This window comes from Odontomachus brunneus, unplaced genomic scaffold, assembly GCF_010583005.1.
Source record: "Odontomachus brunneus isolate Ranch 3 - 2012 unplaced genomic scaffold, Obru_v1 Obru_scaffold_157, whole genome shotgun sequence".
In the NCBI taxonomy this organism is placed as follows: Eukaryota; Metazoa; Arthropoda; class Insecta; order Hymenoptera; family Formicidae; genus Odontomachus; species Odontomachus brunneus.
The window spans coordinates 45,267-64,884 of record NW_022639607.1 but is presented as its reverse complement, the minus strand read 5'-3'; the positions used below and the strand labels follow the sequence as shown (position 1 = coordinate 64,884).

Sequence of the window (19,618 nt, the reverse complement as noted above, 5' to 3'; positions counted from 1 at the left end):
TTTTTTTTTCAAGATCGTCATTTTGCAGTAATATCTTGACTCTCGGTGGTTCAATTAAGCTGAATTTCAGGTAGAACATTTCCGTAAGTTTGTTGTTATCGGGTGAACCACTATAATAGAAACTGAATAAAAGTTAACAAAATTACAAATATCTTAATGGAATATTATTAAAATTTTTAGTTCTTTTATAGTAAAAAAATTAATATTTTAAAATTAAATATTTTTACGAGTTTATCAGTGATATAAGTGATTACTGCAATCAAGATATTACTGCAAAATGACGACCTTGAAAAGAAAAACGAAATATATTTTAACTGCATGTACCATACATTTATATTGAGTATTTGATCATCAAAATTATATTTTTCATCTCTTTATATGTTGTATAAATATACGTCAAAATAACACTTTCGCATATTCATTCAGTTTGTCATAAAAAATTGTGAAAAAACAAACATGATTTTCAGACAATCTGAATCTCCAGTTCCCTTAAGGACGAGTGGGAGAGAGAAAAACGAAGACGTCACCTTGACGGCTCCTTTTCGAGTAATTACGACGACTGTGATACATACTCTGAAACGATTAGTGTCGCGACAAACGTAAATTTCTCATTTGTACATTCCGTGCACGGGACAGCTTAGACGCATTATTATGCACATGAATTATCGTTATTAATAGATATCGCGCTTCCTGCTTCAGATATACTGTACTTTACGGGTCGGTGCTTCCCCTGCGCGCCCTTGTGTAATTACACCGTGCGATATCCGCGTTTGTGGTATTCCGCGTCGTTCGTAAAACGTATCTCTAATTAATACGCCATCCTCGCGGTTCAGGCAGCCGAAAAGGAAAAGCGAACGTGGTCGGTGCTGGTTTTTACGTAACGGCAACACGTGGGATACTCGCTCGCGGGTGCGAAGCGACTTTTAAAAAAAAGTATTAATCGGTGAAAGTATCAGACGCGCACCTGGCAGGTATCCGTCGTGGCAGATAATCGAGATTGTATTAAGTTTCGAAACCGTGCGCGAAAAGGGAAATGCCGGCGTGTGTGGGTGGCGGCAAGAATTCGAGAGCAAGAGTTCTGTGTCGCGATCAGGACCACCTTGAAACCTTCAGGATTCCGCATAGCGTCGTTTTCGGGTTCACAGAGAACGTTTCTTTCTTTTCCTCGTTGAATATTTCCGCGCGAGGTCTCCTAGGCCTTGCGTTTACGAACGGATGGACAGAGAAAGAGAGAGAGAGAGAACCCGCCAGAGACCCTGCCTGTAAAAGGCTTGCAAAAGGCGGAGGCGTCTCGGGAGCATGAGATAGGTTGTCGCAGTGTGTTGCACGTCTGCCTTTACCTCGCGTCCTTCGGTAGAGAGCGAGTAATCCGATACAGCGTGAGAAAATGAATTCAGTGTGTGTGGGACAGCGCGGTGCATTGTCTCGAGCTCATTGTCGGATGCTTTCCGCGAAAGGAAACGCAACTCGGGGGCGCTTTTCACCATCAATTTCGTTCCTCAGCCGCGACAGGTCGTGTTGCTTTTTGGGGCAATCTCCTAAAAGCATGAAATTGTTCCACAAAGTTGCACGACACAAGTTATTGACAAATATTGATCAATATTTCGGAAGATCGTCCCTGTACTCAGTTTTCGGGATTGTGACTTTTCAAGACAGTGACGTGCTCTTAATATTTCGGTAAAATCGTATTTCGGTGTATTGTCCCGGTATTCAGTTTTTGAGATGTGTCCTACACTTCAGAGTTCCGATAATATTTTTCAGCTGATCTACAATGTGCTCTTTGCTATCTTGTTCTCTATCTTTTTCTGGCTTAAGGTTCAAGGCAGGAGATCAAGAGAAAAAAAGAACAGGAAGCAAAGAGCACATTGTAGATCAGGCTTCAATCATCCGAAACCTTCCCCTCCGGACGTGACGTCGTCTGAGAAATCGACAACGACACGAGTTCCTCGACTTGTGCCTCGCGCTTCGGGCCTTGATGCACCTCGGTTCGCCACTGCGCGAACGTGGGCGTTCTTCGTGGGCATGAAACGCACCAGCTGACTCACTCACGCGTCCGCGGACGGAGTGTGCCGTCTCCTGTGCGCGCTCGGTGCATTCAAAAGCCGCGCGATTCTCTGTTAGTGCGGTTTCGCGCTCGGAACCGACGGAGTGTGTTCCGCGGATGTCGCGCAGCGGGTCTCCCCGAGGGACTCTGGTCATCAGAATCGGATTATCGCGATTGTGTCTGATGTGCGTTCCCAGTCCCGGTGCTGCAGAAGACGCGTGCCGGGCTGATTGACGGATCGGTCGGTGGACGTCGACGTCGCGTGCGGAATCGCCGGAGGAAGATCGACGAGTCGGCCGAATGAAATTCAAGTGGGCCATTCGTCTTCTTGGCCCGACCGCGTATACCGAGAAGAAAAAGTGGTCGAGTTAATGAGACTTTGCGAACAGAACAGAATTCGTTCCAAGCAAACGTTGTCGGTCGAACGAACAGTAACACAGTTGCTGTGATGAGTTATTAATTGATTCAATGATCGCGATTTGATCGGTATCAGCGTAACTTGTTGTCGCACCGATGCGCTACTTGTTCGATAGATGCAATATTTCGTTGAAAGCAGCCGATTTTGTCGATCCAACTGCTTTTTTCTTCTCAGTGTATGAATCGTGTGAACTGCGACGCCGGTAATGGAGATCTCCGCCAGTGGAGAGATGAAAATAGATTTCCAGTGGGAATCGATCGCCGTGCACGAAGACGAATTTCTCCCACGGTGGGAATCGAGTTGGCCTCTCGAATGTGCTCTATTTGTGGAGAGCTAATTGTGCGAATGTGACGCGTAACAGTGACGGTGCGTGAATTTTGCGTGTGTCAGCGACGGACTGATCAGAGACGTACTTGGCTGCAATCGCTCGTTTAAGCTTCTTTTCGCGGACGAGAACAATCGTCTGCGGTCTACAGTGCGCGTTTGCGCGCGGAATGATTCATCGTCTCGGAAGTGCGTATCGATCGTGATTCTTCCCTCGTTATCGCTATTTCTGGGATCTACAACCGCGGTGTACAGTGCAGTGCGAGTCTATAGATATAAAGAAGGATAAAGGAGAGAGAGAGAGAGAGAGAGGGAGAGAGTGTATGTGTGTGTGTGTTATATGATTCAGCTATAATCGCCACTGTAATCTTGCCGTGAGTCGGCGGACTTGCGCGATTGAATTGCGCGAAAATAAACGGAATCTGCAGCTTCCCATGAAAGTGGCGAGAATTCCACCCCGCCGACTCAATCGTGGGCAGATGTTGGCTTCGTGCCGTGATAACACAACTTCGCCGCGTTATCGGGAGGAGAGAAGGCGATGCGTTCTCCGCCACGTTTGTCAACGAGGAAGATAATATCGGCCAACAAAGAGCGGAGCCGTGCTCGCGACGGCAACGACGACAACGAGATGTAACGAGAGACGAACGGCGCGACGCGAGTATCAAAGCTATAATAACTCCGAAGTCGGTCGCCGAAATTAAATCTATTCGCCGTTCTCCGTTGGACGTGTGCCGCCTACCTAGGTGTTTCTCTCTTTCTCTCTCTTCTGGAAGCGGACACCGTGCATACCGCGCGTACACGCAATACACGGCCGTCGTGGACGAAGCTTCGGTGCGACGAAGAAGTCAGCAGCCGAGAAAATCCGAGATGGCAAGCGAGGTGATGTTGGCACCCACGACGTCCATACGGGAGATGGACGACGTCAGGGATATGGTTAGAAGCGAGACCGTCAGCACGATTTACGTAAGTCGTCCTGTGCATCAGATCGCGCTGTAGTGTGTGCGTCGCGTGAGATCACGACAACGTTCCCCTCGATCTTTTTCGTTTCTTTTCGGAAAAGAAGTTAGCACGATAATGAATGAATTTAATTAGCGCGGTAATGCAATTGAAATTTTATGCTTTTGTTGAGATCGTCATTCAGTCGCGTTTCTTCTATAAGAAACGTTTTTAATCTCTTGTTGACGCATATGTGTATATTTAGACACATTCAATTTTTCTTTTTTAATTCATAATCGACAAAGAGGTATAACGGGCACTACAGATGAACGAACATTCATCACAAAATCCGACAAGAGAAAGGGAAAGCTCGTCGTATAATTGATAAATGTTATGTTTATGTCACTTTATAATAATATCCTTTTTTCCTGATTTGAACATAAATTCATCCTTTGGATTTTGAGATATTCAATTTTTCTTTTTTAACTCATAATCGACAAAGATATAACGGATACTATAGATGAACGAACACAATTCGTCACAAAATCCCACAAGAGAAAGGGAAAGCTCGTCGCATAATTGATAAATGTTATGTTTATGTCACTTTATAATATTCTTTTCTTCTGATTTGAACATAAATTTGTCTCTTGGACGAGCGAGCGAGTCGGTTGAATCTCGCTTGTCGAACACGTGCCGCCTTATCAAAGATCTACACGCGGTCCCTGAGGAACACGTGTTCCTCTGAGACAGAGAGAGATACAGAGACGTCACAGACATCAGTTAAACGCGCGATTCGATGTCCTCCGCACATCGCGGTGCGTATTCTCGGCGCGACGAAGGACAATCGTGCCAAGGACAAGATTTCACTCTCGACCTATGAAATGGTCGTCACGGCTGGTGAACAGCGACGTCGAGGAAAAACGTGCGCGTCGCTCGGAATCCGTGGCGAATGTTCAAGTTGCGGGAACAAAATATCTTCGTGACTTCAGGCCACTTTGCGCGTTATATAAAAGTATAACATCCAGTCGTCTATGAAGAAAAGAGGACTACATCTTAAATCGCGAAAAATGCGAGACGTGTACGGAAAAAAAATCTGCTACATATGGACAACTAAACGTAATTTGCTGTATTAGCCACTTTTTCTTTGCTGCAGGAGCCAATTTCTCTACTATGATATTCTACTAATTTCTCTACTAATATGATAACAAAAAAATCTGCTCCTATAACAAAAAAAGTAGCTAAAGCATTAAATTATATTTAGTTGTCCATCTGTAGCAAATTTGCTACGTTAGCCACTTTTCTTGTTGTAGGAGCAGACTTTCTTATTATTATAGCAAGAAAATAGGTTCCTGCAAAGAAAAAGTACCTAACACAGCGAATTATATATAACTGTCCATATAGCAAATTAGCAAATTGTTTGCAAATTGTAGCAAATTAGTTTGCTGCTGCAGCAAATTATTTTTTGCCGTGTGTGTATTAGAGATTTTCCACGCGAGAAGAGAAAAAAATCAATTAAATAAGTTTGATGACATTTTTACTCGTATCAAAAAAAAGATATTTAGGTTCTTATTTTTTCATCAATAAATCTAAAAATGATTTATAAGCTTTCTGATTAACTCATAAACACATTTAGCTCCGTATTGATAGTTGCTATTTGAAACTTATTTTCAAACTTTAATTTAGAGTTAGATGTAGATTTTTCCGTTGAATTGTGATTACTAATATAACGTCGTATATATATATATATATCATATGATTTAACTGAGAAAACTTTGATCTAACTCTGAATTCAAATCTGAATATCTCACATGAGACAAGTACGAATTTTGAAGTTATTTCTGTTGACAAAAAAGAGAGTTTAGAATAAGGACCTTACCTTATAGTTTATTTAATTCTGGAATATCAGGACTCTTTAGGGTTTACAGCAGTGATTAAAAAAAACCTTTTAAAGTTCGCAACAATGCTAGGAAGTTATTTAGAGAGTGTATTGAGGATACTTCGATCACATATCGTGAGCGGAACCCCGTTTCTCGTTGCTAACATTTCTCTGTACTTTTTTTTTCCGACTGAATCGCGGAAGAATGAGGGCGTTATACCAATGCGGCTTCCGCGCGGATCGTGTCCACGCAATTTGCGGCACGCTCCGGCGGCTTCTCAGCGCGCTGGAAGTGCTGTCGACTCGTTGCACAACTAATTAATAGGTCGATCGCGTCTGTGGAGCAGTTCGTTCGCGCGATTTTCACAGTTGTGTTATGTCGGCACGCAAATTCCACGGCGCGATTCGCGCTCGCGTGAAAACTTTCCGCCTCTGAAATTCTTCTCATGTCGAGGAATCCTGGCGAATTTTACATCTTCGCGATACACCCACCCCTTGTGCTCACGGTGCGCGCGTTCGATTCAGGGCGTGGATTGTCGCGTAGGTCGCCGTGGAATGACGCTTGACTGCCCACTCGATCCACGTTTGAAACAACGTCCGCGATCGTCAGGTCCCGATAAATCAGCGTCCGATCGTGCGGGACCGCCGTTTGCGTAAATCGCGATTTACCGAGTCCGCCGGACTCTACCTCGTAATTTCCTCACGAATTCGGAATCTGTTTGCGAAATCAGAGGAGCTGTTATGGAACTGTTTGGAATTAATTTTGGAATAATTCTATTATTCCCTATGCATAGAGAATAATATTATTCTACTGTTGAGAGAAGCGATTACTCAGTTTACTTTCCTCTAAAACAAAGCTTATTCAAAATGTTTGAATAAATTTGATGTTTGTGTAATAAACTGGTTTGCGGATATATACATTTATGAAATGTTCGAAGCGAGAAACATTTATTTGACTGTATTTTTCTGCGTGTAGATTTCTATTGCGTTTTGTTTAGTTAAAACGAATCAAGTTCGATCGGAATCCACTCCGAATAGTTCCTTGTTCGTTATTCGGTATCGAGACTTTCGATTTTCCATCAATGACACCTTAATTCGCTACCTCCCACGAGTTTTTTTTTACATAATAATACGACGCGATGAATCAACGTGATGTCATACGCGGGTTATATATATGTAATCTATAGAAGTGGGCAATCCTTTTAAGTGCAAGTAATGCCGTCGACTAGACGCTCGTCTCTCGGAATTAAACCGCGACCGTTGAAGTGGACCTTGCAGACGTGATCTGAAGGCTGGTCGGATCTAAAGTAGATCCAAGTTCTCGCGGGCGATGCCAGTTCCGATGCGTCGAGTTGGATTTTAAGACGAACTTTTAATTCAATCCTCCAACTTTTTCGACGTTTCTCGACTGTGCTTTGTAAAAAGATCCTCGAGAGCTCGGCACAGAAATTATTGCAGAGGGTTTCGCTCGTGTCACGACACGCATTCACATTGTTTTACGCGCGACAATATCGAGTAACAAGGTCAGATAATTTTGTATAGTGCAATAACAGATTGGCAAAGTTGCAATCAATTGAAAAGTGCAAATCGCTGCGGAAGTATGCCAAATGAAAGATGGGATTTTTCAGAATTAAACTGTACGTAGCAACCTGTGAAAATACGCCATGGAAAAATCGGCTGCCTTTTTTTCTCTCTCTCTCTCTCCCCTTCCTCTCTCTTTGTTAGCTTTATGACGTTCGTGGGCGGGTCGAAACGTGAAAAGCGAGCGATTCCGTATTTGGTGTGCGGTGCTGTTGTTCGATTCCCCGACCGACCGCGCCGCGTTTCGTCCCAGCCCTCCCGTGGAAATCATACATCTCGTTCATCCCTTGGAGCTTCTGCGAGGCGGCACGGAAAATCAGCGACGTGTCAAACTCGTATGTGCACGATTCGTTGCACACGTGGCGAACATAATGTATTGTAGTGACGTATCAGAGAGCGAATGCGCGCGGTCGGAGAAATCGCGTCGAGATATAAGGGGACAGAGAGCGCGGGGAAAAGAAGAGGACGCGAAAGAAAAATAAATCCGTTCCCCGTCGTTGTCTTCATCGTCGATACGATGAAGGGTCTTTTTCCGGCAGAGTTAAGCCGCTTTCGAACGCTTTCTTTCAAGCTTCTCACCTCGCCCGGGTCTAGCACGTGCGTTTCCTTCGTTTCGAATCAACATCGCTACTTTGCACGGCGACGGGAACGACGAGAGGTGGCGCTTGGCAGCAGCTCGAACAGAGTAATTAGTAATTCAGCAGCGCGTTAAAATCATTTCCCGAGCTCGTTGAGGAGACCGTTAAGGTGCTGCGACTTGAGCAGGTGGAAACCGTTAAGATGCCGGCGACGTTGAGGAAACTCGTTAAGATGATGGGTAATATGTATGGTCGCGATTCTCGCTTTGTTGTAATTCGCGGCGGGTTAAATCAACAAATGATCCGTTATTTTTTCGTCCAAGTTATTTCAACGAATAAACCTCGGAAGTTGCTGACACACATTTCACTCCGTTGTCGCACGTTAAACCGGTTTTCCTCATCGCCGACGTTTAACTCGAAGACGTGAAAAACATTCGCGATCGACGCAGTTTTCGTATTTCTCGCGTCACAGACTATACGTCGACATTCCACGGTGAACAAAAAATGTTATGGATTAATTAAATGTCTCGAATAAGAGAAGGTATATGTAAATTTGACGGCAACACTTCACCAGCCGCGATTTGTAAAGGTTGCGTCCTTTATGAGAAATTCATATGGCACTCATATTTATCATATAGGATATCAGAATAGAAGTACGAAAGAAAATGAAAAGAATGATCAAACTTTGCGCAAAACAATATATCGTGCAAAACCTAATATGAAAATCTGAACTCTTGGTGAACTCGCAGTTACATCAACACGGTCGACTAACTTTTTCTTGGATAAAGTTCTTCATGTTATTTTTCAAAATGCCATTTGCCAGAGAATAATAAATTTCTCCTTTGAGAGTGCACGATAATGAGCTTTTTTAAAATTTGCCATAAATATATCTCAAGATATACATGTCAGGAAAATATTCCTTGTTGAGAATAGCTATTACTGCTTAAAAGATGGAAAGTAAATTGAATAATCGCTCTTTTCTCAGCAATGGAATAATATTTTTCTATGTGCGCGTGCGCGTTTTTATCGCGGAGTTTTTTCACCGAATAACAACCGATCGGAAACGTGACGCGAAAATATTCCATCAACGTATCAGCTCTTTCTCTTTCTCTCTCTCTTTTTTTCTTCGTGCGTGCTTAGCGCGGTGACGCATGTACGTGCATAGTTTCGGAAGTTAGACGTCTGCCGACTAATCTTATCTCCGCCCTTGTCTTATCGGCTAGGAGAAGCACAACTCGGCCGAAACTGAGATCGCTTTATCTACCCCTGTATTGCGGTGTTTGCACGGCCTTATCGCCGTGCCTAACCAACGTGCGCATGTAACGCATTTGCATATCCATTCGGCAGGAAGACGCGATTATAACACCGGCGCCATTGTGTCGCGCGAAACGCATCCGCGGTATTTCGCCGGAGGCTTCATTTGGATCGAATAACGATTGCCCATTATGCAAATTTCGTTTTCTTCGCGCTGCGCGCTTCATCGATTTTCACGCGAGATGCAATGGACTCCTCCGCCGCTGCATGCGTTTCTCTAATTCCTTTCGCGACGGAGATGACGCGGCGAGGCTGCGGAAAGACGCCGATGCGGATGCGCGTTGCAGTAGGAAGACGACGGGGCGAACTCAGCGGAAAACGTGATGCAAATGCAAATAGCTGCACACGGCGATGCGACGGAAATACAGGGCGCGCCGTGACTAACGTCCATCATCCGATACCGCCATTCGTTCGGCTGAATTTTTCAGATGTCTCGGAGCATGCGCTCGTATTTAAACGTTCTCCTTAGTGTCATGTTGAGAAAAAGGGATCGAACGAGCGGACGAGAGTTTTACTGTCGTGGCATCGAAGCGAAGTCTCCCGAGTTTTCTTATTTTTCTCCAGAGGTAAATACCCGAAGGGCGTAGCCAATTATGTGGAATCATCCTATTTGTTTGGTCTCTCTCTCTCTCTCTCTCTGTATTTCCCTTTCTTTCCACGCATCTCTATCCTCATTATCGCGCATACATGCCGCGGTCGCGGGGCATGCAACTGCCGGGAGTATCATACTTTTACGTTAGAGTTAATTAAAGTTGCTGGGCACCGCGGTGGATTTATTAGAGCCGCGTTGCAGATTAATCGGTTGCCGAATGACTCTGCGCATTTCGATCACCGTACTGGTAATTGGTTTGCTGTACACCGGAGAATCACCGTGAATGCCAGCGCGAGCGCGAAAGTGCCGAAGAATCTCCGCGTGAATTAGCGATCAGCCGCTGAACACGACTCGCGAATTCGTTCGTGAGATCCGATAGGGATTCTGAGAGGTTTTCATTTCGATCTCTCTGGTTGAGAGGTTTCCGGGACACACCGCGCACAGTGATTTGCAGAATAGTTATAGACACAATGAAGTCGGAGCCCGATAGTCGGAAATCGATAGTTATTACTGACAGACTCACTTACTAATAACTCACTTACTAATAACTCGCTTAATAATAACATAAATAATAATTAATAACATAAAACAATAATAATTAATAATTAATACGCAATAATAATTAATAATATAAAACACTAAGAGAGTAATAATAGTACTAATAATTATTATACACGGAGAAAAATAATTTGCTGGTCCAGCAAATTTTCTGCTGGTTTTCGTTATTATATGGACAACAAAAAGATTTGCTATATTGAAAAATTGATATTCTTGTTCTTAGAAAAATCTTCTAAAATAGGCATCAAGTATAAAGTATTCTAAACATAAGATTTATTCCTCTTGTTTTGAAAGAAAATTCTCTACACAGAGACAAGAATTTCTCAAAACAAGAATAAATCTTATATTTATAATATTTTATACTTATTTTAGAGGATTTTTCTAAAAATAAGAATATTAATTTTTCAATGTAAGAGTACTAATCATTATTTGCTGGATATAATTTGCTGAATCTACAAGTCATTTTGCTATAAGAACCATGATGGATTTATATAAGCAATTGCAGTTTTGCCCCAATAGCAAATAAATTTGCTAAGGATACATTATTTTGCATCAGTAGCAAATTAACCTGATTCTTAGGATAAATACACTCAACAAATTTTTTCTATCCTGGCAACGAAATTACTTCTGCTCTGATAACGAATAACTTGTAAAATTAGTTACGTCAACTAAATTTTTTTGATGTCACTACGAATATGCAGTAGCAACGGCGATTTTGCTAAAAGAGCAAAATTATTTTCCTATGTACTAATTTATTTCATTTTTTATAATAAGTACTAATATAATTACTGGGCGAGTCTGCCACACAGTAGTGATTCCCAATTTTGACACTTTGCTAAGCTCCCAACTTTTCATTGTGTCTAAACCGTTTTGCAATCGACTTAGTGACTTGAGGGTCAGCTGCTGATTAAAGTGCTTTCCGGCATCGCGCTAAAAGGCGAAACGACGGCCGCGGAAATCGCGGAAGCAGACTGAGCGAATCTCAAATATACGCACGTCGTGTGGAAAAGCGAGGTCTACTTTACGGACTAGTCGTCGGTCGAACCGACTCTTTGAAGCGTAAATATAGCGCACAAAACTGCGGAGAGGCTTTACCGCGAAGTGAATGACAGCGAATGTTCTCCTCTCTTCTCTCTTTCGCCTTCTCCGTCATCATCATCACCGATCGCGATTAAGTGCGATTTTCATCGTGCGTGATCTTTTTCTTTCTTTTCTCAAGCATTTCCTGCGCGTTTTTCTCACGCTGAATCCGTGGGTTTTTTCGTCGCGTTTGACCTCCGTTTGACAGCCGCGGGGCCTCGAAATATCCACGGTATCGTGATACGAAAATCTCTCTCACAAAATTGCAATTTCAATTGAATTGCGGTCGGATGACGCGCGTCTGTTGTATTTTCGAGAATATTACATTGGTACCGGCGCAACTGGAACTCGCATATGTTGATCGGGACATTTACTGGGTGCAAAAATCTCCATGTAACGAAAAAATCGCGAGGAACCTTCTGTCGTGCCGTGCCATTGATCGTCATCGTGCGAGAGCGTGCGAAGGAGCGGCGACCAGCCGCTAATTATCATCCCGCGAGAAAGGAAGTCGTGCGCCGGGCGTAACAAATCCTTATGATGCACAATATGTAGAAATATACGTGCGGTGTATGTATAATGATATGCGCGGCGTACATATGCCGTTTATCGTAAACGCGCGCGCACGCACGCACGCCACGCCACGCACGCACGCACGAACGCACGGGAGCTGCAGTTTCATTTCGCCGAGCGGTAATTCAGGTCATTGACTCATCGACGAGAATGTTTGTTGGACGTCGTTGAGGAAAGGTAAGGGAGACAGAGAGAGAGAGAGAGAACGAGAGAGCGACAGAGCAATAAAATGACAGAGCGAGATTGCAACAGAGTAACGGAGCGACAGAGTTACTGAACGACAGAGTGACGGAGCGACAGAGCGAAAAAGAGAGAGAAAGAAAGAGAGAAAGAGAGAGAAGTTGGTTTGTCGTATTTTGAGGAGGCGGCGGACGTAAGCAATGGGATTCCGAGTTGAAATTTTGGCTCTACTTTCGACCTAATCTTTTTAACATCTCGTGTTCGCGACATGTCAGTTTCGCATACACCACGCGCAGCCCTCGGGTCGTTAACCCCCCCGTCGTAATTAACGAAGAAGTGGACATGCTCAGACGGTCCTGGCTTTTAAACGATCATTGCGTTCAACGAAGAAGAAGAGGAACGTGAATCGTAGATAACATCGGCTGGAATTTCCGGCCGCGCGATCGCCTGCCGTTTCTTCTCGCCTTCTCCACGTGCTACTCTTCCTTCCGGAATCGCCGATTTACCGCGGGCATCATGGTGTTTCAATCACCGCCGACTAGTGCGATTTTCGACGGTTGCTCACTCCTTCGCAATTTCCTCTCTGTTTTCTCTTATTTCCTTTCTTCTGCATTGCGCCCGGGTTGTGAACGACGTGCTTCGTGAAAACTACGCGAGTCGTCGAGGTTGGAGAGAGATTTGACCGGCGCAAAAGCACGCACCGACCGGTTACGCGTTGTCACTTTTGTTGCGCGGCTTAATGAACCGCCTTGTTCCTCGCAATGCGTTATCATCGCTGCATCGAAAGTCTCCGAGCCGCGGCTCGGCGACGGGTGTGTGTGGGTGTACGCGTGTGCGTGGCGGAATCGGAGATACACGTACTACATCGTGTTGCGCTCGTAACCTGGACAATCCCGCCGGAGGAAAGTAGAAAGTCGCGCGTGTTTACAGGTTTTACACGTTAATCAGACGTGAAACGCATGGACACACATGCGACTCGCTCGCGCGGGAAGTCGATCGCCCCGAATGAGGCCCTCGTTAACGAGTCCTCTATTACGGGGACTCCTCGCTGCGCGAAAGGTGCAACGCGCTCTCAAGTGCAACTCGAGCGTCAGACATGCAGGAAGATCGAGAGACCTGGCGAGTATTCTTCGGAGTTGACTCCTCCGAATTTCTCCGTCGACTGCTTCCGAGCCTCGTTTCGCAATTTTCTCTCCGCGATTTTCGCTCCGTCGCGAATTAATTATATTTAATTGAAAGATCTTCTCATAGAGTGATAATCATATTTAATAGATAGAATTAATGTGACACAACTAAACGCGTTTTGGTCGAAAGAAACGGAATTTCTATTTCAGAAGAACCAGATTTTTCTGGTGTAAATTCGGTTTTCTCCAATCAAGTCGTGTTTAGTTGTGTCGTTGTCATGTAAATTCAACCAATCTTCTTTCTATGTGTAAGTAAGTAAATATATATATATATATATTCTTTTTTTTTCAATTAGAAGTACATTAAGTCGGAATTAAGTACACACTTACTGAATTTAAATTAAATGAAAGTAGAAATTATTAATTGACGCAAATAAATCGAGATCGCTTGTTTCTCGATGCGCAAGCTCCACGGCTGTGCGCGAGTGTGTCGCGCAGCAATGTCAATGGCTCGGCGGAATGTCATTATCTCCAATTTTGCCACATGCGTGTGGCACTTGGAATGCGTTTCGCGCGATTATTGAACAGGCGCAGAATCGACGAGACAATTGCGAGTAGCGCCAGCCTTATCAGCTTACTATCAGCGGAATAATTATCCGTGCCGCTTCTTAGGAACTGTATTTCTATCTGGGAACTTGATCGTCAGCAGCGACGCCTTATAATTATCGCTGATTTTGTTCTTGATTCGACTTGGAGTCTCGCTCGAGAGGAATTTGATCCAGCCGATCGTAAAGGTCTTATCGATCGTAGAGAGGGGCGCCGTCGCGATCAGACACCGATTGTCTTACACACTCGTGGAATTTGCGAAAGTTGCTTCTCGCGACCGGAATCTCGCGTGTGGAGACAAGCGACTGCGTTCGCAGAATTTCTCCACCGCGATAAAATTCAGAGATGACGTTGCAAAGTGTGTGTATCTGTTTAATTGTCGAAGTAATGAAGTCGCCTAGAGAAACGACGGCTGTTGATTTCTTCATAGGAAAATAGCTCAAGGTTATGCTCGTCGCGCCTGCACAATTATCGCGATTGACCCCGCTTCTTTCGAAATTAACGCACATTGCACTTGTACCCATCAACGGCGACTGTCGTAGTTTGTCGCTCACGCGTTATCGCGTCGCAGAATTGGTCGGATCGAGGTCTCTCACGCTCAACGTCATATTCCGGCGATCTCGTTATGAAGTTACAAGCACACGTCCCCCTTTACGAGCGACACCGAGTCATTTTCGCGCACGTGCACCTCGTGCACGTGTATCTCGTTACATCGCCTCGCGCCGCCCCGCGTAATCCGTCAAGTGTATTTCCAAGTCACCCCTCGGATTTTCTGAATTTCAACGTCCATCCAAAATTCCCACGGTCGGTCATAATTTCTCGGTTCGCAACTTCGCCGGACTAGTTGGTGAAAGTTGGTTAAAGTTTGCAAAAGAATCTTAGTCGCGATATAACTGTAAATTACAACTCGTTTGTGTTGGAGTGCTCCGTATACATAGTCCTTCCTTTTCTTGTTAAACTTTATATGAAAAGTTACAATGAATGTGCAGCGTTCGTTCAACAGACAAAACTTTTTCATTTCGAGTATATACAAAAGAAGTCACGAACCTTTTACGAACGGCTTTTATCGTTGGCATTTATTAACTGATGTATATCTCGAGACGAGATTAGTTTCACGTTAATTGGAGAACATATACAGGCTATTGTCTCACTATGTAACGCTGCAAATGATTATTTGTCGCCATTTTCTCCATGTTGAATTGTCCACTGTAGAATTATTCAAAATATTTGATTATTCCAAAATATTCTGCTCGCAGTTAACTTTTATTTTTAATTTCAAGAAGCTCTTCATTGATCATACAATTTAACCGGCAGAATATGTACGATAAGCCAATATTAAATAATCTAATTAAGATTAACGAGCAAGTCTAATTAATGAATAAGGCAACGAATAATGCTATTTCTTCATAATATCTTATCTTTTTTTCTTTAGGGTGATTCATGCACGGAAAAAAAAGATTTGCCACATATGGACAACTAAACATAATTTGCTATATTAGCCACTTTTTCTTTGCTGCAGGAGCCAATTTCTTTGCTATGATAACAAGAAAATCTGCTCCTGCAAAAAAAAGTAGTTAAAGCAGTAAATTATGTTTAGTTGTCCATCTGTAATAAATTTGTTATGTTAGTCACTTTTCTTGCTGTAGGAGCAGATTTTCTTGTCATCATAGCAAGAAAATAGGTTTCTGCACCAAAAAAAGTAGCTAAGTTTGTTGCTGCAGCAAATTATTTTTTTCCATGTGTATATGAAAATATATCGCTGTTTGCGTCTTGGCTTCTCGACACTGTACTCTGCTGCCAACTGCACCGTCACTTCCGATACTATTAGTTCGTGGCGTTGGCACACGTGTCGAAATGACTTGATCGGAAAGACACTTGTTAATTGACTCGATGCCGCGCGTGTTCAATGAAATATTTCAAGAGCTGACGAGAGATATTTTTTGTGAAATGTAACGTAACGCGCTTGGTCATGTAGAATTATATGACGTGAGAAAGTATCAAAACGATAAGTAAAAAATAAAATCCTGTACGTCAATTGCCAATTGGCATCGTCTCGCCACTGAACGGCCGAGCGACGCCAACAATCAAAACATCGCGGATCTTCGAGGCGATCGAACCCACCTGTGTGCGTCGTGTGTTCCTCCGAGTGTTTCCCTTACCTTCCAAATCAGTGAGTAACACACACACTGACTACGAACTATGTACGTATTCACCTCGGGTGATTAAAATATCTCGTTAGCCTGTGACAAATATTTAATCGGGCTCTGGTCGGCATCTATGTCGGTATCACGACATTTGACACGTGGGTTTTCAATCAAATTGAATCAGAACCCCAGTGCTGTACCTGTTACATTATTCCATATATGAAACAGTCGCATAACGGTCTACAAATACGCATCTGTAATTGTTCTTAATGAATAGAATTTAATGTAAATCTCGCAGATGTTGTTTGTTGCGTCTAATAATGTTCCTTAGGAATTTGATTTTGTTTACATTTGCCAACGCTTTTTTCCACTTTTGTCTAGTCTTGTGTTTGTACGGAATTCAAATTTCTACGGATAAATTATTGGACATATAACTGTTGTCTCCTTGTGCAGCTTCTTTTTTATCAATTCTTTTAAGAGCTTTAAATTCCATCGGGACTTTTAACGCCAAAAGAACAAATAAAAAAGAGATTATGAGAACAAAAACGTATTGTTTCTTTCACTCATTTAGCCATTATTTGCTCACACTTAATTATTTAACATTTCGTCATGCTGTGTTTGCAATTGAGGTGGGTCAATAGCATTATATAGCGAGATATAATGCTATTGACTTTTCTCTTTCATTGATGCTTTAGATTTAACGGGATTTGTAGGATTAACCTAGAATAAAAAAAATTTCGACTCGGGTCACGTCGCTTTCCGTCGTGCTGTGCGAATCGACCGTGCTTTTCTCTCGATCGAGCGAACGCGAACGTTTGTGAGCTGGAATCGATACATCTTCAATTATACATCGGGTATCGTCGACGGGCGTGAATAATCACTTTCACATTTAGCGAGGTCATGCATTGCGAGAGGGAGGAAGAAAGATATCGCGCTTAAACGTGAAGTGACTTTTACGAGTTTCTCGGGACGAGATACGCGCAAGACTCGTGAGTATTGTATAGGTTTATCTATCGTCGACGTTATACCCACGATTCAGAATGACTTTTGCTTGTTGAGACGCGTAGGCGCTTCTTGGCGAGAGTTACCACGCTCTATCGTAATTAGCCGTATGAATCAAGCATGTTGGCTACTTTTACGAGGAAAGGTGGGCTCCTCAGCTGTCGCTACTCATTAATCGGTGGTCGATTCGTAGGTGTATTATGCGCGAAAGTGACACTCACGTCCGTGTATGATCATTCGGGCGCCACGAATCTCTCTTCTATTGAATCCAATCTCACGTCACATTACATTCCGAGTCACTGATATCCCTTCGAGTAGCAATTGGGCTCATTTGTGTCTGGACTATTACGTGGTGTTGAACTTGAAGAGTAAAGAACGTTTCAGTAATTTTTGGGAATTTTTTCAAGCACACTTTTTCGAGGGAAAAGAATTGAGGAAGACTCTAATGTGATTCTGGTCGGCGCACACAGAAAAATATAATTCTACTGTTAAGAAAAGCTAAGAAAAGACGAATAATATTTCCTAGATAATTATCTTAAAATATATTCATCACAAATTTTAGGAAAACCTGTCGTGTATTCGGAAGAAGAAAATTTATATTCTCTCGACGAGAAATATTACAAAACTTTATCCAAGAGCAGGTTGATTCGACTCTATATAGTAAGTAAACAGCACATTTTTGTTTTAATTTAATATTCTTGATCAAGTCGTTGAATTCATTAGAATTCAGATTTCAATTTGAATAAATTTGATGTTTATGATAAACTTACGATAATGATAAATTTATGATAATTTACGAAAAATTTATATTTCATATAAATGATGAAATATACACTCGAAACTTACTTGAATGCAGCATATATTTTTCTGTGTACGTTCCGAAGGTAGCGAAAATAGCCAAGTTGTTATCCGGGGGGATATGTACTTTAGAAGAGGGGAAAATCGATTGTCTGTAATGAGAATTGAGAAAGGAATCTTCGTCAGGTCGATGATTTTCATCGCGCATCGTTCTCGGTAACGTGGTTCGCTGAGCAAGAGTGTAGGAGCGCGCGCGTTCTATCGACGAATGAATGAGAGACTTGCGAATGAGAATGTTCTCCCGGAGTAACGCAGTTACGTAATACCGTATTACGGGTTAATTATTTCCACGCATGAAATCGAGGCAAGATGGAAACTCGCCGCACCGTGCCGTCGATAGAGGATGATCGTGACCGTGGCGGCTCTCTTTCGAACCACGATCGACGATAACGACGACGACGATTTTTCCTCCATTTTCTGCTCGCTCAACCTTTCGCCGAATCGCGACTATCACGTAGATTCCAAGTCGTTTAACGATGCGCAGCGATGCGGTGATCGTCCGTGGGTACACTTCCTTTGACGATGATCGTCGTGCGTTTCCTTCTCGCGAGCGCCACTCGGCTGAAGTGAGAAAAACGAACTGTCGATGCGCGGAAATCATCGGCTGGAAATTTTTAATGCAACACCCGCGTTTAACGAACTCCGTCATAATTTGCTGCGTTAATTACGGACGAAAATGATGATTACGTAAGGCGTCGCGGTACAGTTAGCCTAAGCGGGATAGCAACTGTTGTACACGTGGCTCGAATATCGCGCCTCGCGATGATACGTAATTCAATAAGAATACTTAATTCAATAAGAGAACGAGACAAAAACGATGAAGAGAAAAAGAAAGAATCATCACCGAACGGTAATCTCAATCAATATTTTTCTTAGTGCACGCGATGCGCTCCACGATGCAATCGCGACGTTGAGGTATCAATGCCTACGCACTAATAACTGATACCCATCTCTGGACACTCTTATTATTTTGCTCCTTAAACCCGAATATTTAAACTTTCAATGTAAAATATACACGGTGCTGGGCAATTCGTAATGCAGCCGCGACACAGATAGAACTCGTCAAGTTGAACGCAAGATTCCTTTACCATTATCGTTCATGTTTAGAGTTAGGTATCAGCGTTATCGGTGTCGTTATCGCATTGGTGCTTTTACCTTAGCGTCGTGGGTCGCGTTTCGAATGTACCTCGGGTCGCGTCGCTGCGAAAAGCGCATTCCACAACGGAGGTGGTGTAGCGGCGCTTCAATTATGGTATCAATGCGTCCTGGTGGCCGCGCTCGACCGGCCGTTCTTGCGCCCGTTCGTTCGCCTCGAGCGCATTTCCCCGGTTGTGCAACGTGCGGGCACGCGCGCCCGGCGACCGAGCGCTCGAGGCGGTTAGCGTGGCCATCGGCGCGTGGACCTGCGATCCACATACGAAACAGTGCGAAGTTCTTTCCTTCGCCTTCTTCGAGTGCGGACGTGGAGCTGAACGGGCAGTCCCTCGGCGGTCTTTCCTCGCGACGTGTTTCGCGCGCGCGCTCGCTCCCGACGGCTAGGGAGGAGAAGAAGAAAGGCAAGGAAGGGTGGAGGGCGAGGGCGAGGGCGATGAACACGAAGACGACGTGTGAAGCTTCCCCGAGGAGGCTCTCTTGTGCACGATAAGATTCTCGCTCTGAATGATCTGGATACCGCGGCTGTTTCTGGTAAGAGCTCGCTCGACTTCCCGATCGCGTTCCCGGCCGAACCCGAGAGACAGACTCAGACAAATAGAGAGAGAGAGAGAGAGAGAGAGAGAGAGAGAGAGAGAGAGAGAGAGAGAGAGAGGGAGGGAGAGGGAGAGAGAGAGAGAG

The 19,618-nt window shown here is 43.8% G+C and overlaps 1 protein-coding gene across 13 annotated transcripts in view; it reads left to right on the top strand.

Annotated features, from left to right (window-relative positions):
- The window catches only part of LOC116850855 (patronin), a 66,450-nt gene that overhangs the window by 7,260 nt on the left and 39,572 nt on the right, over positions 1-19,618 (top strand). Inside the window, exon 1 of one of the 13 annotated variants that reach the window (XM_032829609.1) lies at positions 2,084-3,749. The exons of 11 other annotated variants lie outside the window; for them this stretch is intronic. In XM_032829609.1, coding sequence (XP_032685500.1) covers positions 3,654-3,749 — 96 coding nt within the window. In that variant the 5' untranslated portion in view covers positions 2,084-3,653. Of the gene's footprint in view, positions 1-2,083; positions 3,750-19,429; positions 19,472-19,618 lie in introns of those variants that run through there. One more of the 13 variants, XM_032829611.1, reaches the window with a different exon arrangement.